At 63.8% G+C, this 14469-nt stretch overlaps 3 protein-coding genes across 3 annotated transcripts; 2 read left to right on the top strand and 1 right to left on the bottom strand.

The window, feature by feature from the left end:
* Window positions 1–3291, top strand: PLICBS_001573 (uncharacterized protein; the record flags this gene model as incomplete). Its single annotated transcript, XM_018317342.2, has 3 exons — window positions 1–1519; window positions 2383–3078; window positions 3143–3291. 3 exons carry the CDS (start codon window positions 1–3, stop codon window positions 3289–3291), a joined length of 2364 nt encoding a protein of 787 aa, XP_018182867.1.
* A 2591-nt stretch (window positions 3292–5882) lies between these two features.
* PLICBS_001572 (uncharacterized protein) lies at window positions 5883–8132 on the top strand (the record flags this gene model as incomplete). Its single annotated transcript, XM_018317343.2, has 1 exon — window positions 5883–8132. One exon carries the CDS (start codon window positions 5883–5885, stop codon window positions 8130–8132), a length of 2250 nt encoding a protein of 749 aa, XP_018182868.2.
* Window positions 8133–8847: 715 nt separating this feature from the next.
* Window positions 8848–9528, bottom strand: PLICBS_001571 (uncharacterized protein; the record flags this gene model as incomplete). The annotated part of the gene is made up of 3 exons (XM_018317344.1): window positions 8848–8910; window positions 9156–9278; window positions 9451–9528. The coding sequence occupies 3 exons, from the start codon at window positions 9526–9528 to the stop codon at window positions 8848–8850; spliced, it is 264 nt and encodes an 87-aa protein (XP_018182869.1).
* Window positions 9529–14469: the final 4941 nt, after the last annotated feature.

Raw genomic sequence — 14469 nt, 5'->3', positions numbered from 1 at the left:
ATGCAGCATCATCCCCACCACCAGCAACAGGGTCCTCCGCCTTCGCAGCACCTTCACCATTCGCGACCGCCGAGCATCGTCCACCAGCAGCACCACCCGCAGGCTCACACGCCGCAGCAGCAGCATCCGCACCAGCAGCAGCAGCAGCATCATCAGCAGCAGCACCAATCTCAGCAGGCGCAGCACCACCAAGGCGCGTATTCGGCCACGCACTCCCTCCCGCAGGCCTACCAAGCGGGCAGCCACGGCGCCAGCTCCCAAGACAACCTGGGCTACTACAGCCACCCGAGTCCCTACAGCACTCCAGGTGCTAACAGCGGATACACATCCGCAGGTGAGTTTGAGCGCGACGCCGTCGACATGCGCAGCTTCCTGGCTAACGTCGGCCGTGTGCTAGCAGACACCTCCGACATGATGGCCGCCGCCCAGATGCCTAGACCACCCTACCCTCCCATGTCCTATCACACGCCGCAGTCCAACTCGCCCGCATCGGTCGCCTCACCCTCCCAGCATGACCAGCATCGCAGCATATACGGGCAGCCGCCGTCCCAGCACCTCCAGCAGTCCATGTACTACCAGCCGCAACCTCACTACCAGTCCATGCCGCCTCACCCGGCCGCGTCGCCTTACGCCCAGCATGCGCATCACCCGCAGCAGTCGATGACCTCGCAGCCCAACATGATGATGTCGCATCCGGCGCCGCAGAACCAGATGACGCAGCACGCGGCGCAGCACGCCCAGGCAGGCATGACGGGTAGCCCGCGGCCCAAGATTGAGCCTCAGGTCCCCGTGCAGCTCCAGAAGCAAGCGCAGACGTCCCCGATGCCGCAACCGCAACACCAGCACCAGCAGAGCGCGCCGCAGCTGCAGAGCCCCGGCAACCAAGCCGCCGGCGTGAACCCCAACGCCGCGCCCGGGCCCATCCCCGCCACGACACCGCTCGTGGTGAGGCAGGACGGAAACGGCGTGCAGTGGATCGCGTTCGAGTACTCGCGCGACCGCGTCAAGATGGAGTACACGATTCGGTGCGACGTGGAGTCAGTCAACACGGACGAGCTGTCTCCCGAGTTCAAGCAGGAGAACTGCGTCTACCCCCGCGCGTGCTGCCCCAAGGACCAGTACCGCGGCAATCGCCTGATGTACGAGACGGACTGCAACCGCGTGGGCTGGGCGCTGGCACAGCTCAACGCCCCGCTGCGCGGCAAGCGAGGCCTGATCCAGAGGGCGGTGGACAGCTGGCGGAACAGCAACCAGGACCCGAGGCTTCGGAGCCGACGCGTTCGTCGCATGGCCAAGATGAACACGCGCAAGCAGGTCCAGGGAACCCCCACGCCGCACCCCGGCGCCGCGCACATGCCGGGTCCGGGCGGCCCGCCAGGGATGTCGGCCGCTCCGCCCATGGGACCAGGAGGCGGCCCCACGATGGGCAAGCCCGGGCTGAGCAGCATGGGACAGCCAATGCACCACCATGCCGGGGCCCATCCCGACGGAAGCGCCCCCGGCGGAGGAGACGAAGTCGGTATGTTCCACCAGATGTGATTTGAGAGCCTCGCATCTGCCGCGTTTGCACTGCTTTGATTTGCTCCCTGCAAGCACCTCGATGCATCGCATTGCACTGCACTGCACAGGGGCCCGACGTCACGAGAGACGTTGTGTTGCTTTGATGATACCAGACTTTCTTCCCCCCCTGTTCCCGTCTTTTTATTTCCCCACTGTCATTGCAAAAAGAAAAAGGGTTCGCACTTTGGTTCTTCGCGCGTTTCGTCTCCTATGTCCTCTCGACTCCCTCTTTCTGTCGGGGGGACGAGCATTTCCTCTCTTGTCGCGACGTCTTGGGAAAGGGCTTGTATCAAATCTTCTTGCTTCACACATTTTCCTGTTATATATAGGCAAGGGGGGGCTCGCGTGCTGCCGCACCAAGGGGGCCCCCCTCCGCGCCACCCCCGTCACCGCGACACAGCAGCCTGCTGCAGAGACGGCGAGTTTCAGAACGAATCTCGGATTGTCACAATCTTCTGTACATTATCATAAAGTCGCACACAGCCATCGCCGCTGTCAAGTCCTCTTTATCCCTCTGCATTAGCATCGCTGCTGGTTTTCGTGCGACTCTTAGACGAGCTCAATCAGCCTCTTGGCTATATTAAGTTGCAACCATGTTGGCAGAATCAATTTGTTTTCTTGCTTGTCTCAGGCAGGAACAGAGGACGGGGAGAGCGAGAGACAGAGAGAGAGAGAGAGAGAGCGAGAAAAAAAAAGAAAGGAGACAATGAGACAAAACAGCCCCGTCCCGGGGCCCCCGACACATCCCTCCACCACACGACACGGCCGCATCGAGACATCATGTCACTAAAGATCTTGGGCTAACAGTTCTATTTTGTTGAGGCAACGGCAACTCGTACGAGGACCACCACCACCACCACCAGGGCCCGGCACATCCAGGACATGCGGGTGGCGGCGACGACGTGAGACAGTCGCATGTCTTCACCGGGTACGGGGCCCACGGCTACCCTGGCGCCGCTCAGGGCGGGCCGATGTCTCACATGGCGCCCCGGGCCGGCGGCGCCATACCAGCCCGGGTTCACAGCAGGACCACGGCTGACGAGCCCGAGGGGCTGTTCCCGGACATCCCAGAAGCCAAGAAGCGCAAGTTCATCCTCGTCGAGGACAACGTGCGCGGATCGCGGCTCCGCGTGCGGGTGACGCTGGACGGCGTCGACACGAATGAGATCCCCGACAGCTTCCGCAAAGGCGCCAGCCTGTACCCTCGCAGTTACTTCCCCCGTGAGATGCAGAGCCCGCCGCCGAGCGCCACTGGGTCGCGGTTCTTCGTGGACGACATGGACGACGATGGAACGCAGGAGACGGAGGGCCGGGAGGCCAGCCGCGGCCGCGGCGCCAAGTCGATGAGCGAGGCCGTGCGGGTCACCATGGGCGAGGGAGAGGGCGGCGAGGCGACGGTCCCGAGGATGAAGAAGTCGATCCGCGGCAGGGAAGTCAGGCTCAACGACCTGGCATACCGCATGGCGTGGCTGCAAAGCCGGGTGTTTGCGGGGAGGACCGTCTTTCTCCAACGAGCGAGTAAGTCTACGTTGCACGGCGACGACGCCGGGGGGCGGGAGAACGCTGACATGGTTGGCGACAGTGGACTGCTATCGCAACAAGACGCGGGCTGCCATTGAGGCGACGATGCAGGACGTCGCGGCCATCGCCCCGCACTACGAGACTCGGACGGGCAAGAGACGATGGGCTGACCGAAGGAAGCGAGGCGAGCAAGACGACGCTGACGATTAGAAGGGGAGAGTCGGGTTGGAAGGGCGGTTGGGGTTCGGGCGGATCTATTGCCATTCTTGTCACTCCTTGTCCGTCTTTGGTGCTCTTTACAGATTCCCCGAGCGTTAGCGACATCTGTTGCAAGCTCTGTCATGGCGGGTCATGACCTCAGTAAAGGTCGATTTTTTTTGTTGCTTCTGGACGTCGAGGCGGCGGCCGAGGATGCGCGGCGGACGGGTTCATTTCTCCAACGCTCACGGCCCGATGCGGTTTTGAGCTGCGTCGACATTTTGTGTGCGGAATATTTTGTATAGCCGATAAAAACCGTGAATAGACTTGACATTGAGCGCATACCTACCTGCACGAAGAGTGAAGACTGTAGGCTCCGGTGGCGGGTAAATGCTGTTGACGGAGGGCAGCGCAAGAGGTGGGCGACGTCGATGGTGATGAGGCGTGCGGGAACAAGGGGTGTGCGTGTGTGCGCGCCCAAGCCAGCCGTTCGTCCCCCTGTTGGCCCTCCTGCAAGGCCGCGGGCAGACGTGCATGCTTGCTGCAGGTCACGATGGAGGAACTGGGGGAGGGGGGAGGGAGCGGATTTGCCTCGAACTGGGGGTGGTTGACGAGGCGGCCCGACGGGAAGGGTGGGCGGGCAGGGAACGAAGGGGGGGGACCGCGAGCGGGAGCGGGAGCGGGCGGGGGGAAGGCGGCGGCGGCGGCGGCAGCGGCACGGGAACGGGGTCGAGCCAGGCGAGGGCAGGAGCCCGGGGGCCCTGGATGCATCCACCGGCGTCGTCGACGTGGATGTGGACGTGCACGGCGCTGAAGAGATCTGATCGTGGGGGGGCGGGGATGGAGGGATGGGTGGATGGGAGGCGGAGAGACGGGGCCAACCTGGGATCGCTGGGCAGGGCGGTCGGGCAGGGCAGGGCATGGCATCGGCGTGGGGAGCGGGGGGCGGCGACAGGGCAAGGCGAGGCAGAGAGACCATGGGAGGGAGGGGACATGGGATGGGCGTGGATGGGAGGAACGGGATGGGATGGCCTGCGCAGGACAGGGCATCTGGGGCGCCGCATGGGCAGCCCGGGCGGGTAGCCAGCCGAACGGGGACGGCATGGCAGCACGGCATGCGTGGCCGCAGGGTTTCGTTTGCGCGGGGATGGCATGGGCATGGGCACTGACCGGCGGCGACTGCAAGCACAGGGCAGCTTGGCATCCATCCCCATGCCGTCCATGGATGCTGGATGGGTTGGGGGCGGCCTCGTGACGGACGACGGCGGCGGACTGGGGGTGGGGAGGGTTACCGGTGGGTGGGTTAGGGTTCTCTCTTTTTTTTTTCTTTGGCTTGGCCCTGGGGGACTGTCGCGGGGGGACCTACCTAGTATAGGTACTGGGGACTCGGGGACTGGGGGGCGGGCAGGCAGGCCTTGCGCATCCCCTTCTGCCAGTAATAGAAGGGTTGAGGTAGTTGATGGGCGGACGGGTGATGATGGATCGATGGATCTTGCCGTTTAGGGGGGAAGGGAGGGCGAGGGGCGTGCTGCATGGAGGATGGGCTGTCCATGAGCTGAGCCTGCCCGCCTACTGGGTGGGAACATACACGCAAGCACCGGCACTGGACTCACGCTGGGCCACCGGGACTGAGTTCCGGGCCGTCTACCGTGTACGGCACACGAGGGCTCAGGCACTTACCCTTCAACGGGGCAGCACAGCCGGCAGGTAAGCTTAAAGTTTGCGGGCGTCGCCGGCATGCAGTGGCTGCCCGAGGCGTTGGGCGTGAGTGGCAGCCCAGGCGCCATTGGCTCTAGGTGTGCAAGTCAACTGGAACTCAGCTTGGGCCCAGCTAGTCGGTGCGTCCCCAGGATGGGGACCCTACCTTATGTACCAAACAGCGCGGAGCCCAAGTCCCGCACGGGCAATTGGAACTCTCAAAGCAGCTCCACCAGACCACCGCCTGCAGGCAACCATGGCGCCGCCGCCGCCTCGTCGTTGCAGCAGCACCAGCACCAGCACCAGCAGCAAGCGACCCCATGGCCCATATCCCATGCACCATGGGAGCCAAGGCCCGGGGGGCTGCAAGGCTAGAGCGTCAGCCCAGCCAGCTGGAAGCGCTCCCCCAACTCACTAACTACTAGGTACTGGCACTGGCGCTGGCACTGGACGGGACTGGGCCCTAAAAGGGTTGGCATCGTTTTCGCCCGTCACCCCTTTTGACGTCCGTCCGTCGTCCGGCCCATACAAACCTCGCCAACGACGTCGCTCAGCCCTGCGCGAAGCAAACCACTCCCCCGAGCGAGCGACAGGCAAACCCTTCTGGCTCTTGACGACGGCGAGCGACCGCTCGGGCGATGCCACTCGTCGGGTGACTTCCCCAGGTTGGCTACGGCGGCGTTGTCCCGGGGAGGCCAAGGCGGCACTTGAGACGGTCGGGCTTGGCTTTGTCTTGCCTTGCATCACTGGCTGCCCCTCAGTAGCCCAGCCGGCCTGACCACCACCGACGACGACGACGACTACCACGACTGCGACTCCCACGACGACGGACGACCGGCCAGGGCCCTTAGCGCGCATACGCGCAGCCAGCTCCGTGAGCCTGCCGAGCTGACGGCGGCAGGACCATGACACGCCACGAGCAGCAGCAGCATCACCAACATCAGCAGCACCTCGCCGGTGCCGCTGCCGGCAGCAGCCGTCCCAACCGCGCGAGCTACCCTCCGCCGCTCTTCGTCGCCGAGCTCGACGCCGCGCCGATGCACGGCACCGTCCCGACGCCCGACGGCGGTCTCGCCTTCGAGATGTGCGGCGATTCGGCGGCCCCGCGGACAGAGGACGCTGCCCCCGAGACGACGAAGAGGCCGCCGCCACCGCAGCAGCACCAGTCACAGGGTGACGTCGACTCGGCTTCGGTGCAGGCGAATCCGTGGCCGTTTTACCTCGAGGAAAGCACCACGGCGGCGACGCAGAAGGCGGAACAAAAGGACGGAAAGACGCCGGACGAGGCGGCCGAAGGGGCTGCGAAGAGGGAGCCGGCGAATCCGTGGCCGTATCATGGCCCGTCGGGGGAGGGCGATGATGGGCCCCGGGCGACCGTGTATCCGCAGCTGGTGACGCCCGGTCCGCCTGAGGCGGGCGACGGAGACGGCGCGGTCAGGAACGAGGCGCATCATGCTGCCGGCGAGGACAATGATGGCGCGGCATATCCGGCCCCGCTGAGGATATCACGCTCCCAGGCGGCGTCGCCCAAGTCCCCCGCGTATCAGCCCTACTCGCCGCCCCCTGAGCGCGAGGGCGACGAGAAGGATGCCGGTGTGCGCCCGCCCGCGCCGTCCAAGGATGGGACGACGACGACGCTCGCGTATCGGCCATATCAGCCGCCGGAATCTCCGCCGCCACCGCAGGACGAACCGGGAACACGGCCCTCGGCAGGCATGGGCGCGGCTCCGCATCACTTCTACAGTCCCCCGGAGGCGAAGCCCGAGTCGACGCCGACGAGTCCCCCGCTTGACTCCAAGACTCCTGTCGCGGAACCGACTGTGGCCGCCGTTGCCGCTGCTGCTGTTGGTGGTGCCGCAGCGACGACAGCGGCCTCGGTCGCGCAGAGTCAGGGAGCGGGAGATGGATCGGCTGTCCAATCGCCTCAGGCGCAGACGTCGAGTCCGCCTGCGCCGCCCAAGGTGTCCCTGGCTGCTGTGCCGTCGGCGACATCTGCATCGCCACCGCCGGGTGCGGCCCAGAACCAGCAGGGAGCAGTGATGGGATCAGCTCAGCGACCGACCTCTACCTCGCCTGGTCCGCCGAGCGCCGGGGCTGCAACGACTTGGACCTCTCCGCTTCAGTCTCCTCCCCATCCTTCCTGGCCGGCGGCCGGCCCAGTGCAGCAACCCATCTACGCCCCCCAGCCATTTCCCCACGACGCCCACTCGGCTCTCGCGTCTCCCGTGCCGGGCATGACGCCCATCTCTCCTCTGCAACAAGGCTATCCCCCGCCGTCGCTGCACTCGCCGTCTCCCGTCAACTCGACGTACAGCATCCCGCAGCCGACGTACACTCCCTCCCCGATGCCCTCGCCGCATCCGACTCATGTCCCCTCAACCGGCGCGCCTCAGCCGCAGAGACCGCCCGTCCACCAGGCCATGTCCGACCCAAACATGCCGCCCCAGCAGACACCACAGTCCCCTCCTCCGCCGTACCCGTATGGCTCGCCCGGTCCTGGGCCGCCCCCTCAGCCGACGTATGCCCCCCAGCAGCAGCCTTACTCGCCGCCGCCACCCGGGGCGCCTCCCGCGAACGGTGCCGGCCCCGGCTACTCTTCTCAGTACGCGTACGGACCGCTCCCGCCGTATAACCCCGCCGACCCCAAGCACCCTCCCCCGCTGCCGCCACGGCCCATGCCCGGACCATACGCCCCCATGGCACCCATGCCCACGGGCTTCGGATCCGGCCCCGCCGGCGGGGCCGCCTACCCCCCGCCCCCGAAGACCATGTACGCGCCCAGGCCGCACCCGCCGCCGCCGCTGCCCCCGCGCGTTGGATCCGCCGGCGGCAGCGGCAGCCTGTTCAGCAGCGCGTCGGCCAAGAAGTGGCTCGACAAGACGAGCCAGGTGCTGGAGAGCAAGCTCGAGGCCGTGCTGCAGGGGCCGCAGGGCCCGCCGCATCGGCCCGCGTATACGGGAGCGCCGCCGCCGCAGCAGTACCAGCAGTATCACCAGCAGCAGCAACAGCAGCATCAGCAGGGCGCGAGGGGCCCGCCGGGACCGCAGTACGGGTATGGACCTGGACCTGGGGGACCGCCCGGCCCGAACGGGTACGCTGCCGGACCGTGGGGGCCGCCGCCGCCGGGGCAAGGGGGGCCGACACGGTACGCGTGAGGGCTTTGAATCCGTTATGATGCAGAGCACACGGGACTGTTATGTGCTTGTTGTTTGGGCATGCGTAATGTCCCACGTTGGCTATGCGGGCCAAGCTCCCTACTGGCGTTATACGTAAGGATAGTATCATATGATGGGCGAGCTCGAGTCGGCTGGTTCAAGCGGCGCACAGGTACAGCTATGGGAGGCGTGCATCTTTCCGCGATGGTCATTACATATTCTGGGGCGTCGGGCTGGCGGATCAACTACTTGCATGCCATGCTATATACCAACTGCATTGAAACATCTTCAATTACCTTTAGCAATCACAAGCTTGTCTCTAGAGTGATTGCTAGGGTTGACCGTCCTTGACTTCAAAGGTCCTTCTTTTGCGCAGCTATCACACGGGGTTGTTGAATATTCTCAGGCTTGTCACGGAGATTGGGAAGATGTAGCGAGATTGTGTCAGGGTAAGGCTGGAGATGAGGATTGATAACGATGCTTCTCTATTGTTGCTCCTTTTTGTAACTCCGCACTGATCGCCAACGCCCGCTTCTGTCAACGCCAGGTCTAGAGTTCCCATGCAACCATATTCCTGTCACTCCTCCACAACCTCCACAACCTCGCCCGAGCTCACACCGCCATGTATTTGGTGTAAAGAGCAACGACCGACGCCACGCCCTTACCCAGACCGACTCACCGACCGACCGACCGGTACCCGACCATCGCCTCGTGCTTACCGGCAAACGGCGCTGTTGGTGCCCGCGTTGATGTCGCAGTGGTTCCCGTCCCGCGTGCACTGCAGGCCGATGAACAGAGACAATAGATTAGCCCAGGGCCGCGCGAAAGAAAAGAAGGGGGAAGGACAAGTAGAAAGAAGTGGGGAGGGGTTTGTGTGTATGTGTTTCTGAGCTGCTGTATATCCCGGCAAAAGGCGGTTTGGCGGGGAGGGGGAGTGTGGACGGGGGAAAGGAGAGAAGACTGGGTATTATTATGGTAATGGTTTGGGAGTGCATCGTGTGGGATAGTATATACGGTACGCACCCTCGCGCTGGAGCTGCAGCTGTAGTACTTGGGCACGACGGCGTACTGGGTCCTGCCGGTCCTGTCCCGGCCGACGGGCTCGGTGACGTACGCGGTGCACTTTTGGGTGTAGACGTCGCAGGTCTGGATTGACAAAAGCCCATATTCAATTAGCATGCGTATCGTCTACTACTAGACGAGCGGGCGATCCTCGGACGTTGCTTGCTCTGCTCTTCAAGGCAGACATCTGCCCCGGCTGGCGGGGGGAAGGAGAGGGAGGGTGTGGGATATGCAACTCGGGGCTGGAGTAACTCACGCCGCCTTCGATGGCAAAGGCCGTGCCGCAGAGTGCCGCGACGGCGGCGGCGAGGACAAAGGTGTAGCCGGACTTCATTTTCGGTATTTTGGAGACGCGCGTTTTGTTATCTGGGGCAGATATGAGAGATATGGCAGATACGGGCGATGATGTGACGATGATATGTATGATGTTGTGCTATTACAGACTTGGAGGAATGCAAGGCAGATAGGCCGTCTTTTTATATCATCAGTCTTTGGGGGCAGGAGAATGGCAAGCCGTAAGAGAAACTCGCCCTGTGGTGGTGATTCACGCAAACACGGACACAGACACATCTTGCAACGTCTCCCCGTTGCACATAACAGACTGATATTTCGTACAATACGGATAATCGTTACCAATCTACAACGTGATGATGCTGACGCCTGAACGCGCGGACAAAGGGGCCGTGCCGTTGCAGAAAGAACAGAGGCCATCGGCAGACGTTTCACAGGAGTGCAAAGAGAGGGCATCGTCGTCGTCGTCGTCGCCCTCTGCTCGCGGCCTCACGAGAAGGCACCACCGACTCTTTTGAGCATCTGGGGACAATAGCAGGCCGTAATAAATCGCTCGCTCGCTCGCGTTGGGGTCCAAGGGATAGGTTTATAGCTACCCAGACCGGAGGCAACTGCAACAGAGAAGGCCGGGGATAAAACAGGTTTTTGGATTCGGGATCGGAGTCGGGGTCGTGCGGGAGCGAGAGAGAGGGGAAGAGGGCAGCAGGCAAGGCGAAACGAGGCGACGGGGTCAGCTGAGGCGGGCTGTGCTGGAGGAGGGGCACCAGCAGAAGCAGCAGCAGCAGCAGCAGCAGCAGCAGCATTGAAGCGCGAGGCATTTATGCCGCGTTCGTGGCCGTGCGTCCGTGCCTGGACGAGCGAGCGTGTGTGCGTTTGGTCGCGGAGTGGTGAGTTGCCGAGTGGGAGGCGGGACGGACGGCATTGAGCGATATTTGCACGGCCTCTCGCCTAAATACTGTTACTGTGTGTGTATGTGCGCATCTGCTTGCTTGTATCAAGATGGCACGTATCACAGGGTCGCCGCCGCCGCCGCCGCCGCCGCCTCGGCACGCGTCCGAGACGATCGGCCAGTCTTTAACGTGCGTCGTCTCAGGCGGATGGACGGATTGGTGGACGGATGTGCAGATGGATGAGACGACGGGGATCTTGCTCCGGGCCGGAGCCAAGCAGCCCGTGGATCGACGGAAAGCAGGCACCCTTTCAACAAAGCCCTCTTTCCTTGATGGCAGCAGTCATTCGCTCATCATCACACGACACGGCACGGCAGCCGAGGCCGCACCGGTATCACGGCGCACGAAAGGCGAGAAAGCGCAACGCCAGCCTCATCAGTGGTCAGGGACACACGAGCCCCGCGCACGAATCGCGTGCAGTTGCTGGCTGCAAATAGCACAGTACGTACAATGCAGTGAGATATGCAGTGCAGTGCAGGACAGTACCTATATATACGTACACATATGCGTCTTCCGGTTGGAGAATCAGGAGAGATGAAAGGGCCAGCGCATCATGTTGCTTGGTTGCCTGCTTGCTCCAGGCGGCTGCAGGCTGCCCCTTGCGCAAGGGATTGGCCGCCAACCGTGTGCCCTGGTCTGCGACTCGCCTCGCCGCGCCTCGCCTCGACTTCGACTGCGGCTACGACTCAGCCTGCGCTGGCGGCATAGGAGCCAACGGGAGCGGCACCACCACCAAACTCGCTACTGCTAGTAGTTATCAAGAGCCGCCGTGGCCGCGGGCGGACGGCCCGTCGTCGTCGTGTCTCGTCCTGTGCCGAGACAGTGCCACGCAGCGGGGACCAAATGAGCGAACGTAGGCGCCTCTGCCGCATTGCACGTATCGAGGAGACACCAAACCGAGCCGCATCCACTTAACCCCCTGTTGATGCCCGATCAGCAGAGAGGTAGGGCGATGCGAGACACGACGCGCGGGGCTGCCCGCGGGCCGGGGGGCCTCTCTGGCGAGAGTGTGCGTGCAGGGGCGGGGAGTCAGCCAGCCAGCCAGCCCCTCGGAAACCGGTCTCTGCGTTACAAACGGGATGACGGGGGTGAAAGAGGAGGGGCTGGTTTGTATCAATGCCGCCCCTGGTTGATGGGCGATGGGCTGGATGGGCGAAGGGGGCTGATTGACTCTGGTCACGATGATTGTCTGGTTGGTGCGTGGCGGGGGGGATGGCGGTGAGGCCAGCGGCGGTCTGGCTTGAACTTGACCTTGGCTCATCAGGTTGCCCTGACCGATACAGCAGTAACTTGGAGCAGAGCACCCGGGCCGGCACAAATGTGCCTCGGGAGTCGGGAGGGGCTGGGGGACAGGCGTTGATTGCCGCCGTGTTGGATGCTGTGTTGGGCACTCCTTGCACAGCAGCAATTACGGTCAAGTGCGAGCACTTTACGGTAGTTTACGGCACACGAGTTATATTGGGAGAGACAGTGATGCGGCGCAGATACTGTACCTAGTCCGACACATACGGACCCGTCTCTCTCGAACATGTTCCAGAACGGCGGTGCAGACACACGGGTCGCGGGTGTAAATTACGGGGGGGGGCCGGCCATGGCCCGGACCATCGGGGCCGCCGAGGCTGGTAGGCTATCGGCGTCCGCTGCGTATTCTGACCGCCGTGCCGCGCGGTAGGTAAGTATCGAACGTACGTCGTACATGCCGCGGGTACGGGCATGCCATCATGCAATGTAATTCAGGGGCCGACGCTCCGTGCCGGGCGGCTGTCGACACGACCGGTGCCAAGGGCGCGGTGGCGTGCTTGCTTGTCGTTTGTCTGTCGATGCGATGGTGGCGCCCGTCAGACACGAGTACCTTTTGCAAGGGCGGCGAGAGACGGAGAGCAGTGCGGGCGGAAAGGCGGGCGAAGACCAGCAGATCAGCAGACCGAGATGCACGGGAACGTTGCCGTCTCAACTCGGTCAGTCTTTTGCTTGGCCGCCGCCGCCGGAGTCTCCAGTCGCCGCTCCATCGTCGCAACCTTGGCATCTTGGGTTCCTCGCGTCTCACTCCACAGCGCCCTTGGCGCCGCCCGCGCGGCTGCCCGACTCGCTTCAAGGCGTCGCACCGCCGACAGCAGCAGGGCGGGGAGAGTGACATGACGACAGAGGGGGGCGGGCGGTGGTGGCAAAGGCGTATGTATGTATGTACAGTACGTGTGTGGTGGCATGTCATGTTAAAAATGTCAATTCAACTCGAGGGCGCAGCCCGCTCCCTCTGGTCAAACCCAATCTGGGCGGTGACATGCCAGGTTCCCCAGATCCGGCATCCATGCGCAAGAAAAGGTCTCTTCTTTTACAGTACTCTTTGACCGTTGTGAATTTTTCCAATTTTAGCCACCGGCTCGGCCGACGACGGAAGTGTGGATGGGAGGGCGGGCGGATCAACGGACGGGCGGGCGTCGAGGCGGCGGGCGGACGAGGCAGCGAGACAAGGAAGCGACAGAGAGAGAAAGGGAGGCGGTCAACGAACGGGCGTTCCGTCATCGACCCCCCATCATGTGCTCCTCGCTCGGGGCCGGCAGCAGACCACGGCGCCGCGCCGCGTGACTCGCCAGCCCGCCCAACATCCATGGATCCTTGGATATCACTAAACACGTGCTCTGCCTGGCCGCCGCACATGGACAGAGACAGACGAGCGATGCCACTGTAGTATGTCCGGTACGGTACTGCACAGGCCGGCCTTTGTCTGGATGGCACTCTGCTGAGGCTGCGCGTGCATCGGCTGGGTTGCGACACCGTAACAAAGGGCGCATTGATGAAAGCCGGCATTGACACCGTGCCAGGTATCCGATGCGCGATCCGCGCCCGCGTTTGCCTCGTGCGCGGTTCGCCGATGTAACGGGCGAGTCAGTGGATGCCATCCATGGTGGGCAGTATCCGAAGGGGCGACGGCCGACTGGGACAGGGAGCCTGTCTTTGCGGCGCCTCCAATCGCAATGGCGGCGGGCAACGTAGGTGGGTGACACACACCAGAGAGATGGGCGCTGAGGAGGGTGTTCTGCATCGAATGGAAGGCCTTCCCGCCCGCTTCCACGAGGCTTCCTCGTTAGGCAACCCGGAGCGTGAGGGTGCTGCTGACCTTGGCGTGCGCCGCCGCCCGCCGCGCCGTCCGTTTGGCGCGAGCGACCCAAGGCAGGACCGGCCTTTGTCCGTGTCGGGACGTTTGTCTGAGCAGAACAGCACTCCGTGCGTACTGGAGGTAGGGCCTGCCCGCCGTACCAAGCAAGGCACGAGGCGAGTACTGTACTCGACTCGACTCGCACAAGGCGCAGTTGTCTTTGACAATGCTCCGGCTGGATTATCAGGCAGAACCGTGAAAGGGCGCGCTCTCCCAAAGACGGCGGCCGGTCCACTTTGGGCACCGTTCTTGCAACGGCCCAGATGCCCAGCCCAGTCCAGCAAGCCCGGCCCAGTCAGTGGCGGCGGGTGGAATCATCCATGGATGGATCCTTGAGGTGGATGATGCCCTGGGATTTGCGTCCTGTCCCGTCAGGTCGGGTCCTGGCGCAGAGCAGCGCTGCACAGTGATGTGATGCACTGCACGCACAGCACGGGGAGCCCTGTCCGGGGCATCCACGTCGGCTGTAGCACGCCAGGGCAGCCTAGCAAGCCAGCCAGCCAGCCAGCCAGCTGGAGCCCGGGCTGCCCCAAGAGGAGCCACAGCGCCCGTGCCACCCCGCCAGGCTCAACTGAGGCGAGCCCCGTGTCTGCACCTAGCCATGGATCAATCTTATCCCAGGGTCACAGGCGCCAGCCGCAGCGCCCGCCTGCCCCGGCCCCCGCCAAACAGGCCAGGCCTGATGGCCTCCAGCTGCAAGTGCTGGGCCTGAGAGGCGAGGTGCCCTGCGCTGCGGTGCCCCCGTCTCGTCCTGAATTCCTTTTTTCCCTCCCACGCCCGGCCCGAGCGCCTCCCTCCCTCCCTTCTGCCAGCGCACGCACTGATTGACAGCCCCCCCCCCTTCGCCCTCCACTCACTCTCAGCTCCGACTCCTCCT

Source organism: Purpureocillium lilacinum (genome assembly GCF_023168085.1).
Source record: "Purpureocillium lilacinum CBS 284.36 DNA, scaffold_1, whole genome shotgun sequence".
Taxonomy (NCBI): Eukaryota; Fungi; Ascomycota; class Sordariomycetes; order Hypocreales; family Ophiocordycipitaceae; genus Purpureocillium; species Purpureocillium lilacinum.
The sequence above is the reverse complement of the archived record's forward strand: the minus strand, read 5'-3'. Positions and strand labels throughout refer to the sequence as shown.